Source organism: Danio aesculapii, chromosome 17 (assembly GCF_903798145.1).
Source record: "Danio aesculapii chromosome 17, fDanAes4.1, whole genome shotgun sequence".
NCBI classification, from domain to species: Eukaryota; Metazoa; Chordata; class Actinopteri; order Cypriniformes; family Danionidae; genus Danio; species Danio aesculapii.
In genome coordinates this window covers 5854142-5873283 of record NC_079451.1, presented here as the reverse complement: position 1 = coordinate 5873283, position 19142 = coordinate 5854142, and the positions used below count along the sequence as shown (strand labels likewise).

The following is a 19142-nucleotide window of genomic DNA, read 5'->3' as shown; positions in this document are numbered from 1 at the left end:
AAAATGTCTCCATGTGTACCTTCAACGTGCTCACAATGACCATATCCAGGCAACACATTGTCTTTATAATGACACTTTAACAATGTCACTGTCCTTCTCGGGCCAGCGCAGTAGAAGCGATGGCTCCATGTTGTCCTCTAATCAGTGGCGTTTCAAGGTGTTTCTTTTTCCCTTTCTATTCCTGTGGCGATTTGAATAGTGGACTGCTGTAGATTTCCACGTTTCCTGTTGATTGATTGTCCAGTGAGGCCAAGCTTTAATGAGCAGTTTTTACATCGGTCAGAACTGACTGCAAGTCATTTGTCTTGAAAAAAACGAGGGGAAAGAAGTAGTGTGTTTGTTACCTCTCTAAACCTTTAAGTAAACCTTATGAGGTTGTGCAACCGTCTCAATTTCCTTTTGAATGTAACTAAGCTATTGCTGAGAAGAGCATGGCCCAAGGACAGGAACTGAGAACCAAAGATGTAATGATCACCTAATTATTATTTCTAGAATTAATTGTGTAACATTAATTTGATTGATTAAATGATTGCAATTGTGTAACCATCTCAATTTCCTTTTGAATTTAACTAAGCTATTGTAACTTCGCTGGTTCTACACTACCCAACCCGCTCCGAGCTGGGATCGAACCTGCGACTCTCTGCCTAGTAGTTGGTTGCTCTAACTAGGAGGCTAAAGACCATATCCTCTAGCATTATTCACTAGAGCATCATTTTGGGTTTAGAGGAGTGAGGTTTACTGGCACTGTACTGTTCTAGCTGGCCTCTGTTACACTCACCACCCTAAACCTCACTCCCATCCGGGTCACCAATGTAACCCTGCTGGTCCTACACTACCCAAAACACTCTGAGCTGGGATTGAACCGACAACTTTCTTCATGGGAGTTTGTTGCTCTAACATGGAGGCTAAAGACCATAACCTCTAGCATCTGTCGCTAGAGCACCTTTTGGGGTTCAATGGAGTGAGGTTTACCTGCACAGTACTATACTAGCTGGCCTCTGTTACACTCACCTCCCTAAACCTCACTCCCATCCTGGTCACGTCACTATTCTAACCCCGCCGGTCCTACACTACCCAACCCGATCTGACCTGGGATTAAACCGGCGACTCCCCACATGGGAGTCAGTTGCTCGAACAAAGACCATGGCCTTTAGCATCTGTTGCTAGAGCACGTTTTTAGGATTCAGAGGACTGAGGTTTACCTGCAGAGGACTATATTAGCTGGCCTCTGTTACACTCAATCCCTTCTGGGTTACAGCACCAATGTAACCCTGCTCGTCCTACATTACCCAACCCACTCCAAGCTGGGATCGAACCGGCAACTTTCCACATGGGAGTCGGTTGCTCTAACAAGGAGGTTAAAGACCACGGCCTCTAGCATCTGTCGCTAGAGCACCTTTTCGAGTTCAGAGGAGTAAGGTTTACCTGCACTGTACTAGCTGGCCTCTTTTACACAAACTCCCCTGAACCTCACTCCCATCAAGGGATGATGCAACAAATGTAACACCGCCTGTCCTACACTACCGAACCCAGTCTAAGCTGGGATCAAACTGGCATTCCTCTGCATGGGAGTCAGTTATTTTAACAAGAGGGCTAAAGACCATTGTCTCAAGCATCTGTTCCTAGATCACATTTTTGGGTTCAAAGGAGTGTGGTTTACCTGCAGAGCACTGTACAAGCTGGCCTCTGTTACACTCACCTCCCTAAACCTCATTCCCATCCAGGTCACGGCACCAATGTAGCTCCGCTAGTCCTACACTACCCAACACACTCCAATCTGGGATTGAACCGGCAACTTTCTGCGTGGGCTGCTCTTACAAGGAGGCTGAAGCACTGTACTAGCTGGCCTCTGTTACACTATCACTGAGAACAGCATAGTACAAGGACAGGAACTGAGAACCGCTGATGTAATGATCACAATTTTATTATTTTTCCATTAACAAATATATTTGTTGACTTATACACTTATATTATTCCAGATGATTTGAAGAATGTTCAAGTCCAGAGAAATAAGCAATGTTAACAAGTGACACAGATTGTGTCCTGTATGACCATGCTTATGATGTCACACACCTTCGATTTCTGTTTTGGTTTTATAGGAAACAGGAAAATGCAGACAATTTAATATGTTGTACAGTTCATTAGACTACACAGAGCAGCATTATAACATAATGGTGAATTGGAAGTGGTGGACTGTGGCATTATAAAAACCATTTTAAAATGGTTTACTAATGGCTGCAAGCATTTTGTGTGCTGATTGGTTGGCTGGTTGGTAGGTAGGTTGGCTGGCTGGTTGGTTGGCTGGCTGGCTGGCTGGTTGGTTGGCTGAATTGGAAGAGGTGGACTGTAGCATAATAAAAGCCTTTTTTTAAATGGATTACTAATGGGCACAAGTGTTGCATGCTCCTTAGTATCCCTGCACATCTTGCGTTTTAACTGCCTGCTGTGCCTTGCATTTTTGCTGTTGCGTGCTGTGCTCCTGCAGTTGGAACTCTGAGCAGAAAAACCACACTAAGTCATTCGTGTCTTTTACATTCTCCAATCAAATGAAAGCAGAGGCGGTGTTTCTGTTCAGTTGACAGCAGTGTTTGTGTTATTAAGATGACTACGGAGACTTTTAAAGATGGAGGAGAGACTAATGGTTACTGTTTTTTTTCATTTAACCGAAGTTGTATGACTTCACAAATCTTAAATATTACAATATTAGTAAATATTACAATTCTAACAATATCAACAGCAGCGCTCGTACACTATACGCAGCTGATTGAGTGTCTACCTAACAACATTAAAAGCACAGCACACTTCTTCTTTTCTTGTCAACAAAAAAGGTAGTCACGCCTTGCTTTCTCAGAACAGAGAAGTGCATTTTGTGTTATTGGCCCCTTACTCTGCTTCAATTCTCCTATGATTCCTACCATGATAATACGCAAATTTTTATAACTCAATCATGAACATGATTTCGGCGGGACTCCCTTAAAATGTAATGAAAATGACAACTCTTATGATTCCTGTCACAATCACCAGCGATCTAATCCTTGCAAATTGTTGGTAAAAACGCAGATCACTAAAGAACTACAAATATGCCGGTACATGGATTACATATTCAGTCATGCACCGCCCATACACACCGGTTCCTCATTCCATTGATTACACACTCACACACCCAGAGGATCATTACGAACTGATTACATGGACTATAAATACAGCAGAATGGGGAACCAGTGTGTGTGAGCCGTGCATGACTGGATATGTAATCCAGTTTCCGTTTTTTGTAGTTTTTTTAGCGATCTGCTTGTAACCAGCGATCTGCAAGGATTAGATCGCTGGTGACTGTGACAATTCCAAGCTCAGTCACGACGGCATCAAACTATAACTTTGTTTTCCCTCTATTGCTGTTGGATTACATACCATGTCTTAAATGTCAGCATTTTTACTCGTTTTGTAGATCCATTTGAATTGTTCATTTTGACATTGTAGTCATCTGTCAATGTTGACAGTGTTCTGTTGTGTTTTTGCTTTTTTTTTGAGCATCTTTAAAACTTTCCATATACCACATTTAATTTAACTGAACCCGATTTCTTAGACTCTTATAATTAATTTAATTTCATTTTCATACTTCTTTATTTAATTTAGCACTTCACAATGCACCGTTTATGCAAGCATTGTTTTAATGATGCCAAAATAGCTTGTCCTCATTATTCAACATGTGAAAGTCAATCATGATTGTTCAAAATGAAAATTTAGTCAGTGACATCTGCAGCATGTTTTGCTGAAAAGAAATAAATGTATTCCTGTAAGCCTGAGAACTTTTGAAAAGCGTAATGTGTGACTGTCAATCATAGCCATATTTTGTTCAAACCACATATCTCTTCTATTGTGTTTCTTTTTCCCTCTCAAATCTCTGCATCTTGAGTTTCTTTACATTTATAAGTAGGAGTGCACAAAAATGAAATAAATACTGGATACATTTTCAGATAACCAAAAATGCTTTGAAATAATTAATATTTATGAATTCATTATGTAAGTGCGATTTTCTTGGGTGATTCAAATCTTTATTGTTTTGGTAAGTGTGACTTGCCAATACAAATCTTTGTAAGTTCCAGTTTTTTATAATATAATCAGAGATGGCAAAGATACACACATCCTTTACTTAAGTAGAAGTACAGATACTCATGATTAAAATGACTCTGGTAAAAGTTTAAGTACTGACTACATGTTTGTACTTAAGTAAAAGTAAAGGAGTACGGCCTGAAAAATGTAGAAAAGTAAAAAGTACCCGTTTCAACCACAGTCCCAAAGACATGGTGTATAGGTGAATAAAAGGTAACTAAATTGGCAGTAGTATATAAGTGTGTGTGTGTAAATGTGACTGTGTATAGGTGTTTCCCAGTACTGGGTTGCAGCTGGAAGGGTTTCCGCTGTGTAAAACATATACTGGAGTAATTGGTGGTTCATTCTGCTGTGGTGACCCCTGATAAATCAGGGACGAAGCTGAAGGATAGTGAGTAAGGATAGGTAGGTAACTAGACCTCACATCCTATTGATACATTAATATAAACTAACTTACATTTCCAATTTTTATGTAAAATGTTTGTTGCCAATTTTATGAAAGTAGCCAAGCAGCCTCACACCAACAACAACATTGGCACCAAAACATTGCTCAAAAAGTCGGCCCATGTATCATCATCCTGACACAAACTCACAGCATTCACCATTTTGCAGCTGTTAATGTACAAACCTTTACAAAACAGCACTATTTTTTCGCTGGATTAGATTGAAAGACCAGAGAAGCCCGTGCAGTGTGATCGGATATGGACAAGGCTTAAGCATTTAAATGGCATGCTTTTGAACTGGAATTTTTTATCTCTTGTTAACCTGTGATCCGAACGAGCAAAAGGTGTCTTATTAACGTGTAAACAAGGCAACATCAGTCATGTTAAATTCGCAGACTCCCTCTGTGCTCCCTATCTGCGTAGTCATCCTAGCCTTTCTCATAGTAATCTTCATAAACTAACCCACGTACGGTGCGCGATAGCCTTGAAAAGGCGGAGCAGTGCAGCATGCAGGTGCGCAATGAGGGAAAAATAGATTGATTGCATTAAAAATGCATTCATATTGCGCAATGACAGGAAATAATGTAGATCGCGCCACCAAACACATGAAAACGAAAGGAATGTCAGTGGTTTTAAAAATGTAAGGAGTAGAAAATACCGATATTTGTGTAAAAATTTAAGGAGTAAAAGTAAAAAGTTGTCTGGAAAATAAATAGTGGAGTAAAGTACTGATGCCAAAAAAATCTACTTAAGTACAGTAACGAAGTATTTGTACTTCGCTGCTTCCCATCTCTGAATATAATTATAATCATAGATTATAAAATTATTTTCTGAAGAACTATTACTGACAGAATATATATATATATATATATATATATATACATATATACATTCACACACACACACACACACACACACACACACACACACACACACACACACACACACAAATATATACTTTTATTGTATTTTTTTATGATTTATTACAGAATTATTATTATAAATACATTTTAATTAAATGTCTTCCTCCAACTGCAACAGGACTAGCAAAATTTGCAATTTCCCATCAACTTTAACTTTTCATATTATAACTTTAAGATTAAATGTGCTAATGAAATATGTTTTGATTACTATGTGTATGTAAACTGTTATTTTATAGATTCTTGTTTTCTGACATTGTAATCTTGTTCAAGGTAAAGCATGTGCTGACAGCTTAACCATGACTAATGTATTTCAATTATGGCTGTCTAGCAGATTTTTTTTACTCATGCAGCAAAACATATTTTTATTATGAAAGAAAAAGCAAAGAATGATCACTTTGTTTTTAAAGCTGATAGTTTTAATCTGTCAACATTATGCTGTCAGTTAACCTGGACCATAGTAGTGACCACTATATATTGGTTGGTTGGTTAGCTGATTGGTTGGGTGATTGGATGATAGGTTGGTTGGCTGGCTGGCTGGCTGTTTGGTTGGCTGATTAATTGGTCAGTTGGTCAGCCAAATTATTGGTTGGTTGGCTGATTTAGTTGCTTGGCTGATTGGTTAGTTGGCTGGTTTGTTGGTTGGTTGGCTGATTGGCTGGTTAGCTGTTTAGCTGGTTGGTTGATTGGTTGGCTGATTTGTTGGTTGGTTAGCTGATTGGATTGCTGGCTGGTTGGTTGGCTGGTTTGTTGGTTGGTTAGTTGGTTGCCCCATTGGCTGGTTGGTTAGCTGATTGGTTTTCTGGCTGGTTGATTAGCTGATTGGTTGGTTGGGTGATTGGCTGGTTGCCCGATTGGCTGGGTGGTTAGCTGATTGGTTAGTTGGCTGGTTGGTTAACTGATTGGCTGCTTGGCTGATAGGCTGGGCAGTTTGTTGGCTGATTGGTTGGGTGATTGGATGATAGCTTGGCTGGCTGGTTGGTTAGTTGGCTGGCTAGCTTATTGTTTGGCTGGCTGGTTGGTTGGCTGATCAGTTGGTTGGCTAGCCAACCAAATTACTGGTTGGTTATCTGATTAGTTGGTTGGCTGATTGGTTAATTGGCTGGTTTGTTGGTTGGTTGACCGATTGGCTGGTTAGCTGTTTGTGTGGTTGGTTAGCTGATTGGTTTGCTGGCTAGTTGGCTGAACGGCTGGTTAGTTGGTTGGTTGGTTGGTTGGTTAGCTGATTGTTTGGTTGATTGGTTAGCTGGTTGGCCGATTGGCACATAAAAAAGTGTGTATATATATATATATATATATATATATATATATATATATATATATATATATATATATATATATATATATATATATATATATATATATATATATATATATATATATATATATATATATATATATATATATTAAAGCTACAAGTAACAGCAGGGTTTTAACAAAGTTACACTGTGTCCTAACTACGTGACAAAATTTCAGCAACAAGCAATTTGGCTGCCTGCACCAAACCAAAAGGGCACAACACAACAAATACATTTAAATACCAGCCATTTATTTAAAAATCAAGCACTACACTACCAACTAATGGTAGGAGTTCAAATCTGTTTAATACATATTTCACTTATTTAAAACTACAGTACACAGGGTATGTTGTTGGTTTGCACTGACTTTCATTTTCAAACTGGAAATGTTGTGCATCGCCATCACATATGATTATGACAAAAGTTTCTTTTAACATGGAAAAATACCCTTTATTACATCTCGGCACCGCGTTATGTAGTTAGGACATGGTGTTATAGGCAGTGTAGATAAGTAAAGGCATTCTGCTTTAAATAGGAACCACTGTACTGCATAGTGGCATACTGCATCTCCAATGACATATTGCTTTTATTTTATACCTCTAGACCCCCAAGACTTGTGATCTAATGCAGATTCAGATTGTTTTCACTGCTTTGGTAATTTCTGCTAAGAGATTTATGCCAGTGCTAATATTGAAGCGTGTATTCTTAATAATGTTAGAAAAGGTCAGGGATGACACCATCTTGGTTGTTTTGGTGTGCTCACTGTGCATATATTAGCATTTTAAGGGGTCCTTGTGGATGGTGTGTCGTAACACTCCAGTGGATGCTGGCGCTTTGTGTGTGTGTGGGCCTTGTGTATGATACTAATGATTTTCCTGCTTTTGTTTTGCAGTGTTGAACATTATGCACAATTTCTTGTTTTACATTATTTATACACTTTTGAACAGCTGTGACTTCAAAATGTATTTCTATTGGCTTGAATGAAATGTCACTACACATGATTAGACGATATGCAGTAGCTTGTGCAGACCAACAGATTTTTAAAAGCTGATGTTACTTTTCTTTTTTTGTGATCAAGGTTTTGTTGTCTTTAGATTAATAAAATAAAAGACATTCAAACAAACAAACAGGGGTGGGGGAGCAACAGACATATCAACAATTTTCAAGAAAAGAAAAGAAAAAAGAAAAGAAAAGAAAAGAAAAAAGAAAAGAAAAGAAAAGAAAAGAAAAAAAAACTTTATATGGTCATTCGCTTATATAGTCCAAAATGCTGGAATAAAAACATTGCCATGCATCAATAGTACTAGGTTTAGCCTTATTAATTTGTGCTATTGTACCTTCACAAGTCACTATTTTAAGGAGGTTATGAATCCAAAATGCTTTTGCACACTTCTGTGGAGTAAACCAATTTTGTATGATTGCCTTCTTTGCAGCTGTAAAACCAGCAAACAACATTTTCTTTATTGTACCTTTACAGAGATTAGAATCATCATTGAGAAGACATAAACTAGGATTAGACACATAATCAACTTGTAGTAAAAAGGACAAAACAGAATTTACATGAGACCACAGGTCGACAACAGTTGGACATTCCCAAAACATATGAAGAAAATTACCTGAAGATACAGTGTTACAGATATAACAGTTGTAGTTCGACTGCAGTTTCATTTTAAACCTCTTATAAGGAGTTATGTTCTATGTATAACTTTGAAATGGATAAGACGATGAGCTAAGTTTTTAGAAGTTAAGATTAGGTTAGACCACACCCTGTCGCAGTCAATCAATAAGTCCATATCTGTTAGCTCACGATGCCAGATAAGTTTAATAGAAAGAGGCTTTGCAGTGTGAAGTTTGCTATATATTACAGAAGCAGACGGTCGACCGGAGGGTGATGAGATCCAATCTCACATAGAATAAAAGGAAATGGGAGATGCCCAAGGAACATCATAGACTTTGAGAGCAGACTGTAACAAAGAAGAAAAAATATGATGATGCTGGTGAACAAAACTTAGTTTTTAATTCTTGAAATGAGCAGAGACCCTGGTTATCATACAAGTCACTGAAGCGTTTGTGCCCAGGTAGACCAAGAAGGCTGGACAATTGGCCGATTTCCACATAAGAATTTAAAATAAAGTACTTTTCTGAATCATTTTTGCAAATTATGAAAGGTAGATATCTGTAAGGTCTGATTAAATTTAAGCATACATTGGTGCAGTTCTATTATATCATTTGCATAAGCTCCATCTGAACCCTAGTAAAATAAATAAATAAATAAATAAATAAATAAATAAATAAAATGTAATATAATTTATTAGAATTTGTTAAAAAAAATATTATTTCATTCATTTTCTTTTCGGCTTAGTCCCTTTATTAATCCAGGGTCGCCACAGCGGAATGAACCGCCAACTTGTTTTATGCTGTTGATGCCCTTCCACCCCAACCCATCACTGGGAAACATCGATACACACTCATTCACCCACATACACTAGAGACAATTTTAGCCTACCCAATTCACCTATACCACATGTCTTTGGACTGTGAGAGAAATCGGAGCACCGGAGGAAACCCAACGTGAACACAGGGAAAACATGCAAACTCCACACAGAAACGCCAACTGATCCAGCTGAGGCTTGAACCAGTTACCTTCTTGCTGTGAGGCGAACGGGCTACCCACTGTGCCACCGTGTAGCCCTAAAAAAATTGGAAATAAAATAAATAAATAAAATAAATCATTAAATACAATTCAATAAAAAAATAAATATGAATAAATAAAATAGAACAAATCAAAGACATGATCTAACCCTAAAAACAACAATTTTTTTATATTTATTAAAAAAAAATTTAGAATCATTGTGAAATGACCTTTTATAGTTAACTTACAGGTATGTGAAACACATGCAGCAGATATTCCTTTATGTACAAGACAGAGGACTTTTTGAACTTCACATTATAAGTTAAACTAATAAATGATTCTAAACTGAAAAAAAATGCAGTGAGTCTCTAGCTCAGAACCTTCTGTAAATTATACTCACAGGCCACTTTACTAAGTACACCTGTGACTTTGAACGTGGCATAGTTATTGGTGTCAATCGGGCTGGCCCGAGTACTTCATAAACTGCTGATCTACTGGGATTTTCAGTTCTGTGGGTGCAAATGGCTGGTTGATGCTACAGGTCAGAGGAGCATGGCCAGACTGGTTCAAGCTAATAGAAAGGAAACAATAACTCAAATAATCACTCGTTAAAACCGAGGTATGCAGAAGAGCATCTTGAACACAACACGCTGAACCTTGAGGCGGATGGGCTACAGCAGCAGAAGACCACACCAGGTGTCACTTATGTCAGCTAAGAACAGGCTCACTAAAATTGGACAATAGATAATTGGAAAAACATTGCCTGCTCTGATGAGTCTCGATTTCTGCTGTGATATTCAGATGGTAGGGTCAGAATTTGGCATCAACAACATGAAAGCATAGATCCATCCTTCTTTGTATCAATGGTTCAGGCTGGTGGTGGTGTATTTTCTTGACACACTTTGGGCCCATTAGTACCAATTGAGCATCTCAGTGCCACAGCCTACCTGAGTATTGTTGCTGACCATGTCCATCCCTTTATGACCACAGTGTACCCATGTTCTAATGGCTACTTCCAGCAGGATAATGCGCCATGTTATAAAGCATGAATTATCTCTGACTGGTTTCTTGAACATGACAGTGAGTTCACTGCGTTATGCTATCATGTCAATATGGAGCAAAATCTCAGAGAAATATTTCCAGTACCATGTTTAATCTATGATATGAATGATTAAGGCAGTTTTGAAGGCAAAAGGGGGTCCAACCTGGTACTAGTAAGGTGTACCTAATAAAAGTGGCCAGTGAGTGTATATACAAATATACAAACGTATTTTGGTGTGCTTTGAAATGTCGCCATTAGTGAAAATGACTTCAGACAAATATAAAATAAGACTGTATAAAAGAAGAATCTGTGTCAGAACCAGTGTGGCATATAATTTGTTGCGAAGTAATTAGTCACTGTAATTAAATTACATTTCCACTGGAAAAGTAATGGATAAATAGTCATTTTCATGTAATTTAAATCAAAGTTTCTTACCGTATAATGTATTTGTGCTAATCGCTGAAAATGTCATTTCTGCATATTCAGAGAAGCAGAGTAATTGCATTTTCTTGTCAAGCTAAATTATTTTGTAGATTACTTTTTCCTTTTTTGAGGTAACTTATCCAACACTAGTCAGAACAAAGCATTAAATTATATTTATAATATTTGTGATAGTTTATTTTGCAAATATTCCTTCAGAGCTGTGCTTTTTATACTGTAAAACAAAGTAACCCAACTAAAGTAAAATCTTCTTGGTTTACAAGTTATTCTACTTGACTCTAAAAAATTGGGTGGTCTGGCAATTTTGGACTTGGTATGTTTTATACCAGATTGCATTTAGAGGCAATTCCAAAAGTCTTGGCTCTCGCTTATCAATTAGCTTCTGAGCATGTTTCATAAATGAATATTTTAGCTCCTGAAGGTCTCTGAATATGATGGCTTAATGAGAGCCCTCATTCCAAACTGCTTTTGGAGAGTTGGAAGGTTAACGTACTGCTCTCATGTGGCCTATTTCTTGGTCCTTTAAGTGGAGTAGATGAAGTTTTTAGGCCTTGTTAGATGTGCCGTGCCAAGGCTTGGGCATTTTTCCACGGTTCCACAAGATTAACGTTTGGCTGGGACTCAGAAAGCCTTTAAAGTCTACGTTTGGAAAGGATGGAATGCAAAAAAATATATAATAATAATTACATAAAGTGACAAACGATAAATATTTATGGAGTTTGTGGTGTATTATTGGTCATTCTTTTTTTATTTTCTATTTAATGCAGCACGTCTGGACACTTTTCAGTATTATGCATCTGTATATTATAATCCAAAACTGTAAATCTGTAAATAGTATATTTACACTCATAACAAGCAGTGATAGATCTATCATTTTATTTTATTTTATTTTATTTTATTTTATTTTATTTTATTTTATTTTATTTTATTCAGAAAGTTCCTGTTAACAATACAAGTTAATTTTTATTATTTATTTATTTATTTATTTGTTTGTTTGTTTATTTTATTCTGAAAGTTTCAGAATCAATTAAATTAAATTTTACTTATTTTATTCCAAAAGGTCATGTCACAGTTAATTTATTATTATTATTATTATTTTTACTATTATTATTATTATTATTATTATTATTATTATTATTATTATTATTATTTTATTCTGAAAATTTATTAATTTACTAATACAAATTCATTTACTTTTAATTAATTATTTTAATTAATTAATGGACTGGAACTTTCAGAATAAAATTAAGTAAAATTAAATTTATTTAATTGATTCTGAAACTTTCAGAATAAAATAAAGTAAAATAAAATATAAATTAATTAATTAATACATTAATTAATTAATTAATTAATATTTTATTTTACTTTATTTTATTCTGAAAGTTTCAGAATCAATTAAATAAATTTGATTTTACTTAATTTTATTCTGAAAGTTCCAGTCACAGATACAAATAATTTTTTACATGATTTTATTTTATTCTGAAAGTTCCTGTCAGTAATACAAATTCATTTATTTTATTTTATTTTATTTTATTTTATTTTATTTTATTTTATTCTGTAAGTTCCTGTCACTAGTACAAATTCATTTAGTTTTAATTATTTATTAATATTTTATTTATGTATGTATTTATTATTTATATTTATTTTAATTTATTTTATTCTGAAAGTTTCAGAATTAATTAATACAATTTTATTGTACTTAATTTTATTTAGAAAGTTTCTGTCAGACACAAAAAAATATATTATTATTTTATATTATTTATTTAATTTTATCATGAAAGTTCCTTTTATTAATACAATTCATTTTATTTAATTTTTATTTTATTATGAAATTTCCTGTTACCAATTTTTTTTTATTTTATTTAATTTTTTTAATTAATTTTTTTTTACTTTATTTTATTTTATTTTATTATGAAAGTTCCTGTTACCAATACAAATTCATTTTATTTTATTTTATTTGTTTTATTTGATTTGATTATGAAAGTTTCTGTTACAAATACAAATTTAGAATTTTTTTTTTATTAATTATTTTATTTTATTTTATTCTGAAAGTTTCTATCATTAATAAAAATGTTTCTTTTTTTAATTAGTTACTTTTTTTTCATTTTATATTACATCATTATATTAAACATTATATAACACATTATGTTAAATAAAATATTTGCATTCATGACATTTATTGATAGATCTATTAGTGTATTTTATTTTATTCTGAAAGTTCCTGTTATCAATACAAATTTATTTTATTTTATTTTATTTTATTCTGAAAGTTCTTGTCACCAATACGAATGTTTTTTTTTTTTTATATAATTATTTTATTTTATTTTATATTACATCCCAAAACTGTAAATTTGTAAGTAATATATTTGCATTCATGACAATTATTGATATATCTATTAGTGTATTTTATTGTATTTTATTCAGAAAATTCATGTTATTATTACAAATTTATTTTATGTATAAACACACTTGGCAAAGTGTTTTCCAACTTCTAAACCTTTTACCATATTAAACTTTGGTGTGAACCTCATCTTCCACCATTTGAACTATGGACATAAATGATATCAAAATGTATATCTTGTTGAGGTGATGTCATTTTTCAAAGACAAAAAAAGTACTGTAAATAAAAAAAATTAGCCACATCAATTACTTCTTTTTTCATTTTAATATTCATTTATTATTTATTTTATTTATTTATTTGTTAGTTAGTTCATATGTCTGTCCATTTGTTCATTCATTCAGTATAATGTAAACATTCCAGTCTTAATTTTCCAGTATTATTTACAATTTGTTCAACTAATAGTACATTGTTCATAAGTCAACCAGTCTGAAGTCAGATGGGAAGCACATTTTATCGGAGCATTCTCAAACATGTCACATGACCATTAAATATTTTCAGACCTCAGATTCGTGAATGCTCCGTTTATATATAACTTTTCTTTTTCAGGCTTTTCTCACCTGCCTTCCCGCGCTAATTATTCAGTGTGATAATCACTGGGTAATTATTTAATCGGTTTGACCATTTAAAGTGACATTTTAAACTTTAGTTGGATTAAATCTACTGCTAATTTGTGTGATGCTTTTCCTGCAATTATGAATTGCCCTTTTAAAACTCTGCTCATCAAGGGCCAATCACGCTGACATCAATTTGCAGTGACAAAGTGACCAAAAAAGTCAGTCATTTTCAGTGAGAGTTTGCTATATAAGGTGACAGCAGCAATTGCCAGTTCTTTTGGGGGTTGAGCTCAGGTTTAACTTCATGCAAATAAGAGGAAACACAATGTGGTGAATACAAATAGCGAATGGGATTTACCTTGCGGGACATGAGAATGGGATACTGTATAGGCAGGATAAACAAGATTATTTGTTTCTGTTCTGTATGATTGTATGCTGTGTGATGTTTTTTTTTTATTTTTTTATTTATTATTTTTTTTTTTTGAGCTTTATAAACTTTACTGGTGGATTGTAAAGCCCAACGTGTCTTCTTTCCAAATATACATGAACTGTGATTGTTGACCAACTTATTCAGCAACTGTTACTGCTTTAGTTTGGGAAGGTCATTGAGTATGTTTATGGACACCAATTATTCGATTTTAATAAGATTAAGACAATACTCTAATAGAGTCTATGGTTTTTGATTCATTTAATCAGATTAAGGTTATAATCAAGCTAAACAGAAACTGAATTAAGATGTGGAGTATGCTCATTTTAGCCGCATTATTGAAGTGCAGGCATTTAAAAACCTTAATCAAGCTATTACAGTTGTGTATGATTTTTTGCCGCATTTTGCAACAGTATAGTCTATACACACGGCTGTTTGACACTATTCTCTGCACCTACTGAGTCAGTAAAGGTGCAAAGACACCTGCTTCATGAAAGGTTTTTTCCCAAACAGCGTGCGGTATCACATTCCATTAAAACAACACTCGTCCAGCAGTTCATACTCGCATCCAGTATCTTGTTTGTCATGGGGGCATGCATGAAAGTGAAAGTGAAAATGCCAAACTGCAGTTAAAGTCAACAAATTAAAAATGAAACACCCAAAATGACATGAAACTCCAGAGGAAACGTGGATAGTGACACAATTATGTTAATCGAATTATGCGCTATAACATGTAAAACAGGATCAGGAAAGTAACATTCAAAAAGCAACTCATGTAAAACTTTAATCATATTATTGCCTTAATCAGATTAAGGCAAATAATTCCATCACTGATGTCCATGTAAACGTGTAAACATAGTCATTGTTAATAAAATGCTTCTGACACTGAGGGAGAGAAGGACACCAGTATAGCCTCTGAAAACTTTTTGCAGAAATCTAATCTATCAAATTTGAAATACAAACCCATGAGACACTTGGCTTTTAAGACATTTTTTTCTCTAGGTTATTACATGACTGATTGCATAGACTGTCAACGCAGTATGATATTTTTTTTTCTGATTACTTTATAATGTGTGTATATATATATATATATATATATATATATATATATATATATATATATATATATATATATATATATATATATATGTTTTTTTTTTTTTTTTTTAATTTATTTATTTTTTTTAATTTATTTATTTTTTTTTAATATATATTTTTAGCATGAAACTTTCTAGAGGGACCATAGTAAAGCTCAAGACAGACCATAGTAAAGCTCAAAGTGTCTTCTTTCCAATGGTAACTAATTTTTGTTTGTAGTTTATTGGGGTCAAGAACTGTTTCTATTAAAAGTTTGGTGCGTGTAAATCCCATAAGTGAGTGCTGGCTAACAGGTTAACAAACAAACAAGCAAATATATATATATATATATATATATATATATATATATATATATATATATATATATATATATATATATATATATATAATGTATTACACAACAAGGATTTATTGTGTAAAAACACAAAAAAAAAAAATTTCTTGCACTTAAAAAATAATAACGTAAGCTTAAAAATTCCAGACACCATTCACAATTGTACTTCATAGAGATGCATCGATTGCAAAATTCTAGGTCGATTCTGATTTTTTTGGATAAGTCTGATTTTGATTTTCGTTATGAAAGCTAAAATTATTAATAAACAAACAAACATAACAGTTTTCCCCCTAAACTCCATTAACTACACACACACACAAAAAAAAATTATTCCAGCTTGTAGCTTTACCTATGTTTCTCACTTCACAAACGTCCAAAGATTAGCATATGACTCTAATATCATTCATTCATTCATTTTCTTTTCAGCTTAGTCCCTTTATTAATCTGGGGTCCACAGCAGAACGAACCGCTAACTTATCCAGCATATGTTTTACGCAGCGCATGCCCTTCCAGCTGCAATCCATCAATGAGAAACATCCACACACACTCATTTACACACATACACTACAGAAAATTTTAGCTTACCCAGTCTATACATCTATAACGCATGTCTTTGGACTGTGGGGGAAACCAGAGCACACGGAGGAAACCCACGTGAACACGGGGAGAACATGCAAACTCCACACTGAATTGCCAACTGACCCAGCCAGGGCTCGAACCAGCAACCTACTTGCTGTGAGGCGAGCGTGCACTGCACCACCGTGCAGCCGACTCTAATATCGTTATAATTTATTTTATTTGATAATCGTATAGCTTTGTGTTATTGATTTATATGTATGCCTACTTATTTTATTTAGTTTTGTATCTAGTTTTCGCAAAGCATTTACTGACAACTTCAACGTGAACGTTTTCTCTCTCTAAAAATAGCTTGAAAGAAAAACATTTTATATGACCTAAGTAAACCATTGAACTGATCACATTAATCGGCCAAAGTCTGTTGGTCAAAATTGAGCATAGTGGAGTCTGAATTGACCCTTTGCTAAGTTACTACTAGTTACTATAGCTACGCCTGTCAAGTTTTTGTGCCTGGCACGTCTATTAGAATACGTATGCGCCGGTGTCAGACATTCCAGGGATATAATTACTAATTTTTGGAGAACAGCTGAGATATCTGCGAAAGCCAGACCAAAAAGGACGGCAGTATGCATTACAGGTGTATATATTCATGCAATACGCAACCGATTAGAAAATAATTTAATCAAAATTGAAGCTAGGTTAGCCTAACCGCCTCATACGCTGATTATTCAACAGCTTAGTTCATGCACAGAAGGATAGATGAAATTTAAAAATAATCTAATTATAACAGATTAAACCTTGATTTCTCTTTTTAGCCAAAAAGGCTGATAGATTAATTGTTGTGCTATGAAATATAACGTTACTAACCGTCGAGGAAACACGCACAGACAGTGCTTCTATATAATTCATTCATAGAAAAAGCAGCCAGAAAGACGAAATTGATGGATTTGTGCCGAATTTTAGTATCATTGACCGATAACAATGAACAGTTCCTATAACTGTCAGTATGTTTGTGTGCTTTTTATATGGTTTCTATTCTAATTTGCAGTTAAGTGGGAAAAATAAATAAATTGAAATGCAAATCAAAGTATAAATAGTGAACAAATAGATTTTCTTTATCAGCAAATATTAATCAGACACCAAATATACATCATCACCAAGGACTAAATCTCCAAAAGACACATAAAAACATTGTTGAATTGTAGCTCTGACATGGACATGAGGGTTATAAATTACTGAAAAACAACTGTGGGTGAAGTATATTGATCGCATGTGCTCAGTTTGTGATCACATCTCGGTTTTGTTGTGTTGATATGTCATTTCAAATATTCATAGCTTAAAACAGATGGAAATATGATTGATTTTTGTAGGAAACACAGATCAGATCTTTTCACTGTAAGACGTGTTATTGCCTTCTATCACTGAATGTGTCAGGAATATCGAAAACAAAACCAACTTAACTCCACTCCTTTAGCGCCCCTCACAAAGCTTGATCCATGCTGGCATTTCTCCACTTGGGTTTTAGGTTTTGCAAATGGAAAAGAAATCCACCACCCCGTCCAAAATTTTAGGATACCAAGTATCAGATTTGCACAATCCATATGCACAACGCTTTGGCTTGTTTCCCTCACTCGAAAGCTTGACAGACCTCCTGCGCGTAGCTATGGTTGCTAAGCTACGATTTTCAAGTGTGGCTTAGCGAAGGGTCATTTGTGTATTCATCTTTAGGTAATTTTACAGTTATAATTATGTTTGTTGCATTAAACTTTTTCACAGTGGTAATGGCTGGAAATCGCAAACATAGTGTCATAGTGAGAAAGAATATAATGGAGTGGATATTTTCAGCTTCTCAGACTTACAAAAAACCTTAATAAAGTCATCTATACCTTAATTCGTTTTATTCCGAGTGTTTGGAAGAGCTTTTTTCCGTGGTCATTTGTTTTGTTTTATATTGTGCGTATTTCAGCATGTCCAACAACATGACTCACCATAAAGTAGATTCCCATGCTGAATATGCATATATCGGCCAGATGGTCACTGGTAAAGCTGGTCTTGTGAAAAAATTTACCGATTCTGGTTAATGCCTGGTCCATTGGTGCATCGTTGTCCATTTTGTGATCACTTTGACCAAAATGCATCTTAAAACCGAGCTTGAACAGTGCCTGAGAGATGTTAAATGAACTAAATTTAACTAATAATTGCTATTTAGTATCTGTGGCATGTGCTATTTAAAATTGAACCACATACCCATATGCAAGTTGTTTTATTTCTGATCTGTTTGTCTTTTCTGTCCACATAGGTCTTCTTTCACGCAGTTGTTCCACTTCCTCTTCCTCTTTGGACTCCAGACAAACTTCTAGACGACCACCACGTCCACTCCCACGGCAAAGACCACCACTGCATCCATGGCAGGAGCGGGTTGCTCCAAGCACCAGATCTACGCTTGCCCCATCCCGTTCCCTCACCTCCACCCCACACTCGGGTATGTCTTTTCTGCAAATCTACTTTTTTACAATCTACGCTAATGGTTAATGGATTTGTATTTGCAAATATGAATGTGCCCTGTGATTGCAAAATAAACTCTGATTGGGGATTACGTTCCAAACACACTCCGCAAAGACAATCCCAGAGCAGACAAAAGTTGTTTACCCAAGAAAGATTCTGCTTAATGCAATATCCATTTTTATTGTCTTATTTTTTAAAGATAAGCTAAAAAATGTATGCGCTTCAAGAAAAATTGCCAAAAATACCCATAAACAAACTCTTAAAGCATTCCCAGAAGAGTTGAAGCTGTTATAGCTGCAAAGGGAGGTGTGACTTTGTCTATACAGTAGTGTAAATGCTTGTATTTAGATGTGTGTGAGTA

The 19142-nt window shown here is 34.7% G+C and overlaps 1 protein-coding gene across 1 annotated transcript in view; it reads left to right on the top strand.

Moving 5' to 3' along the window:
- The window catches only part of zgc:103755 (uncharacterized protein LOC449988 homolog), a 103729-nt gene that overhangs the window by 62012 nt on the left and 22575 nt on the right, over positions 1–19142 (top strand). The window contains exon 10 of the mRNA XM_056477114.1: positions 18576–18758. Within this exon, the coding sequence (XP_056333089.1) occupies positions 18576–18758 (183 nt within the window). The remainder of the gene's footprint in view (positions 1–18575; positions 18759–19142) is intronic.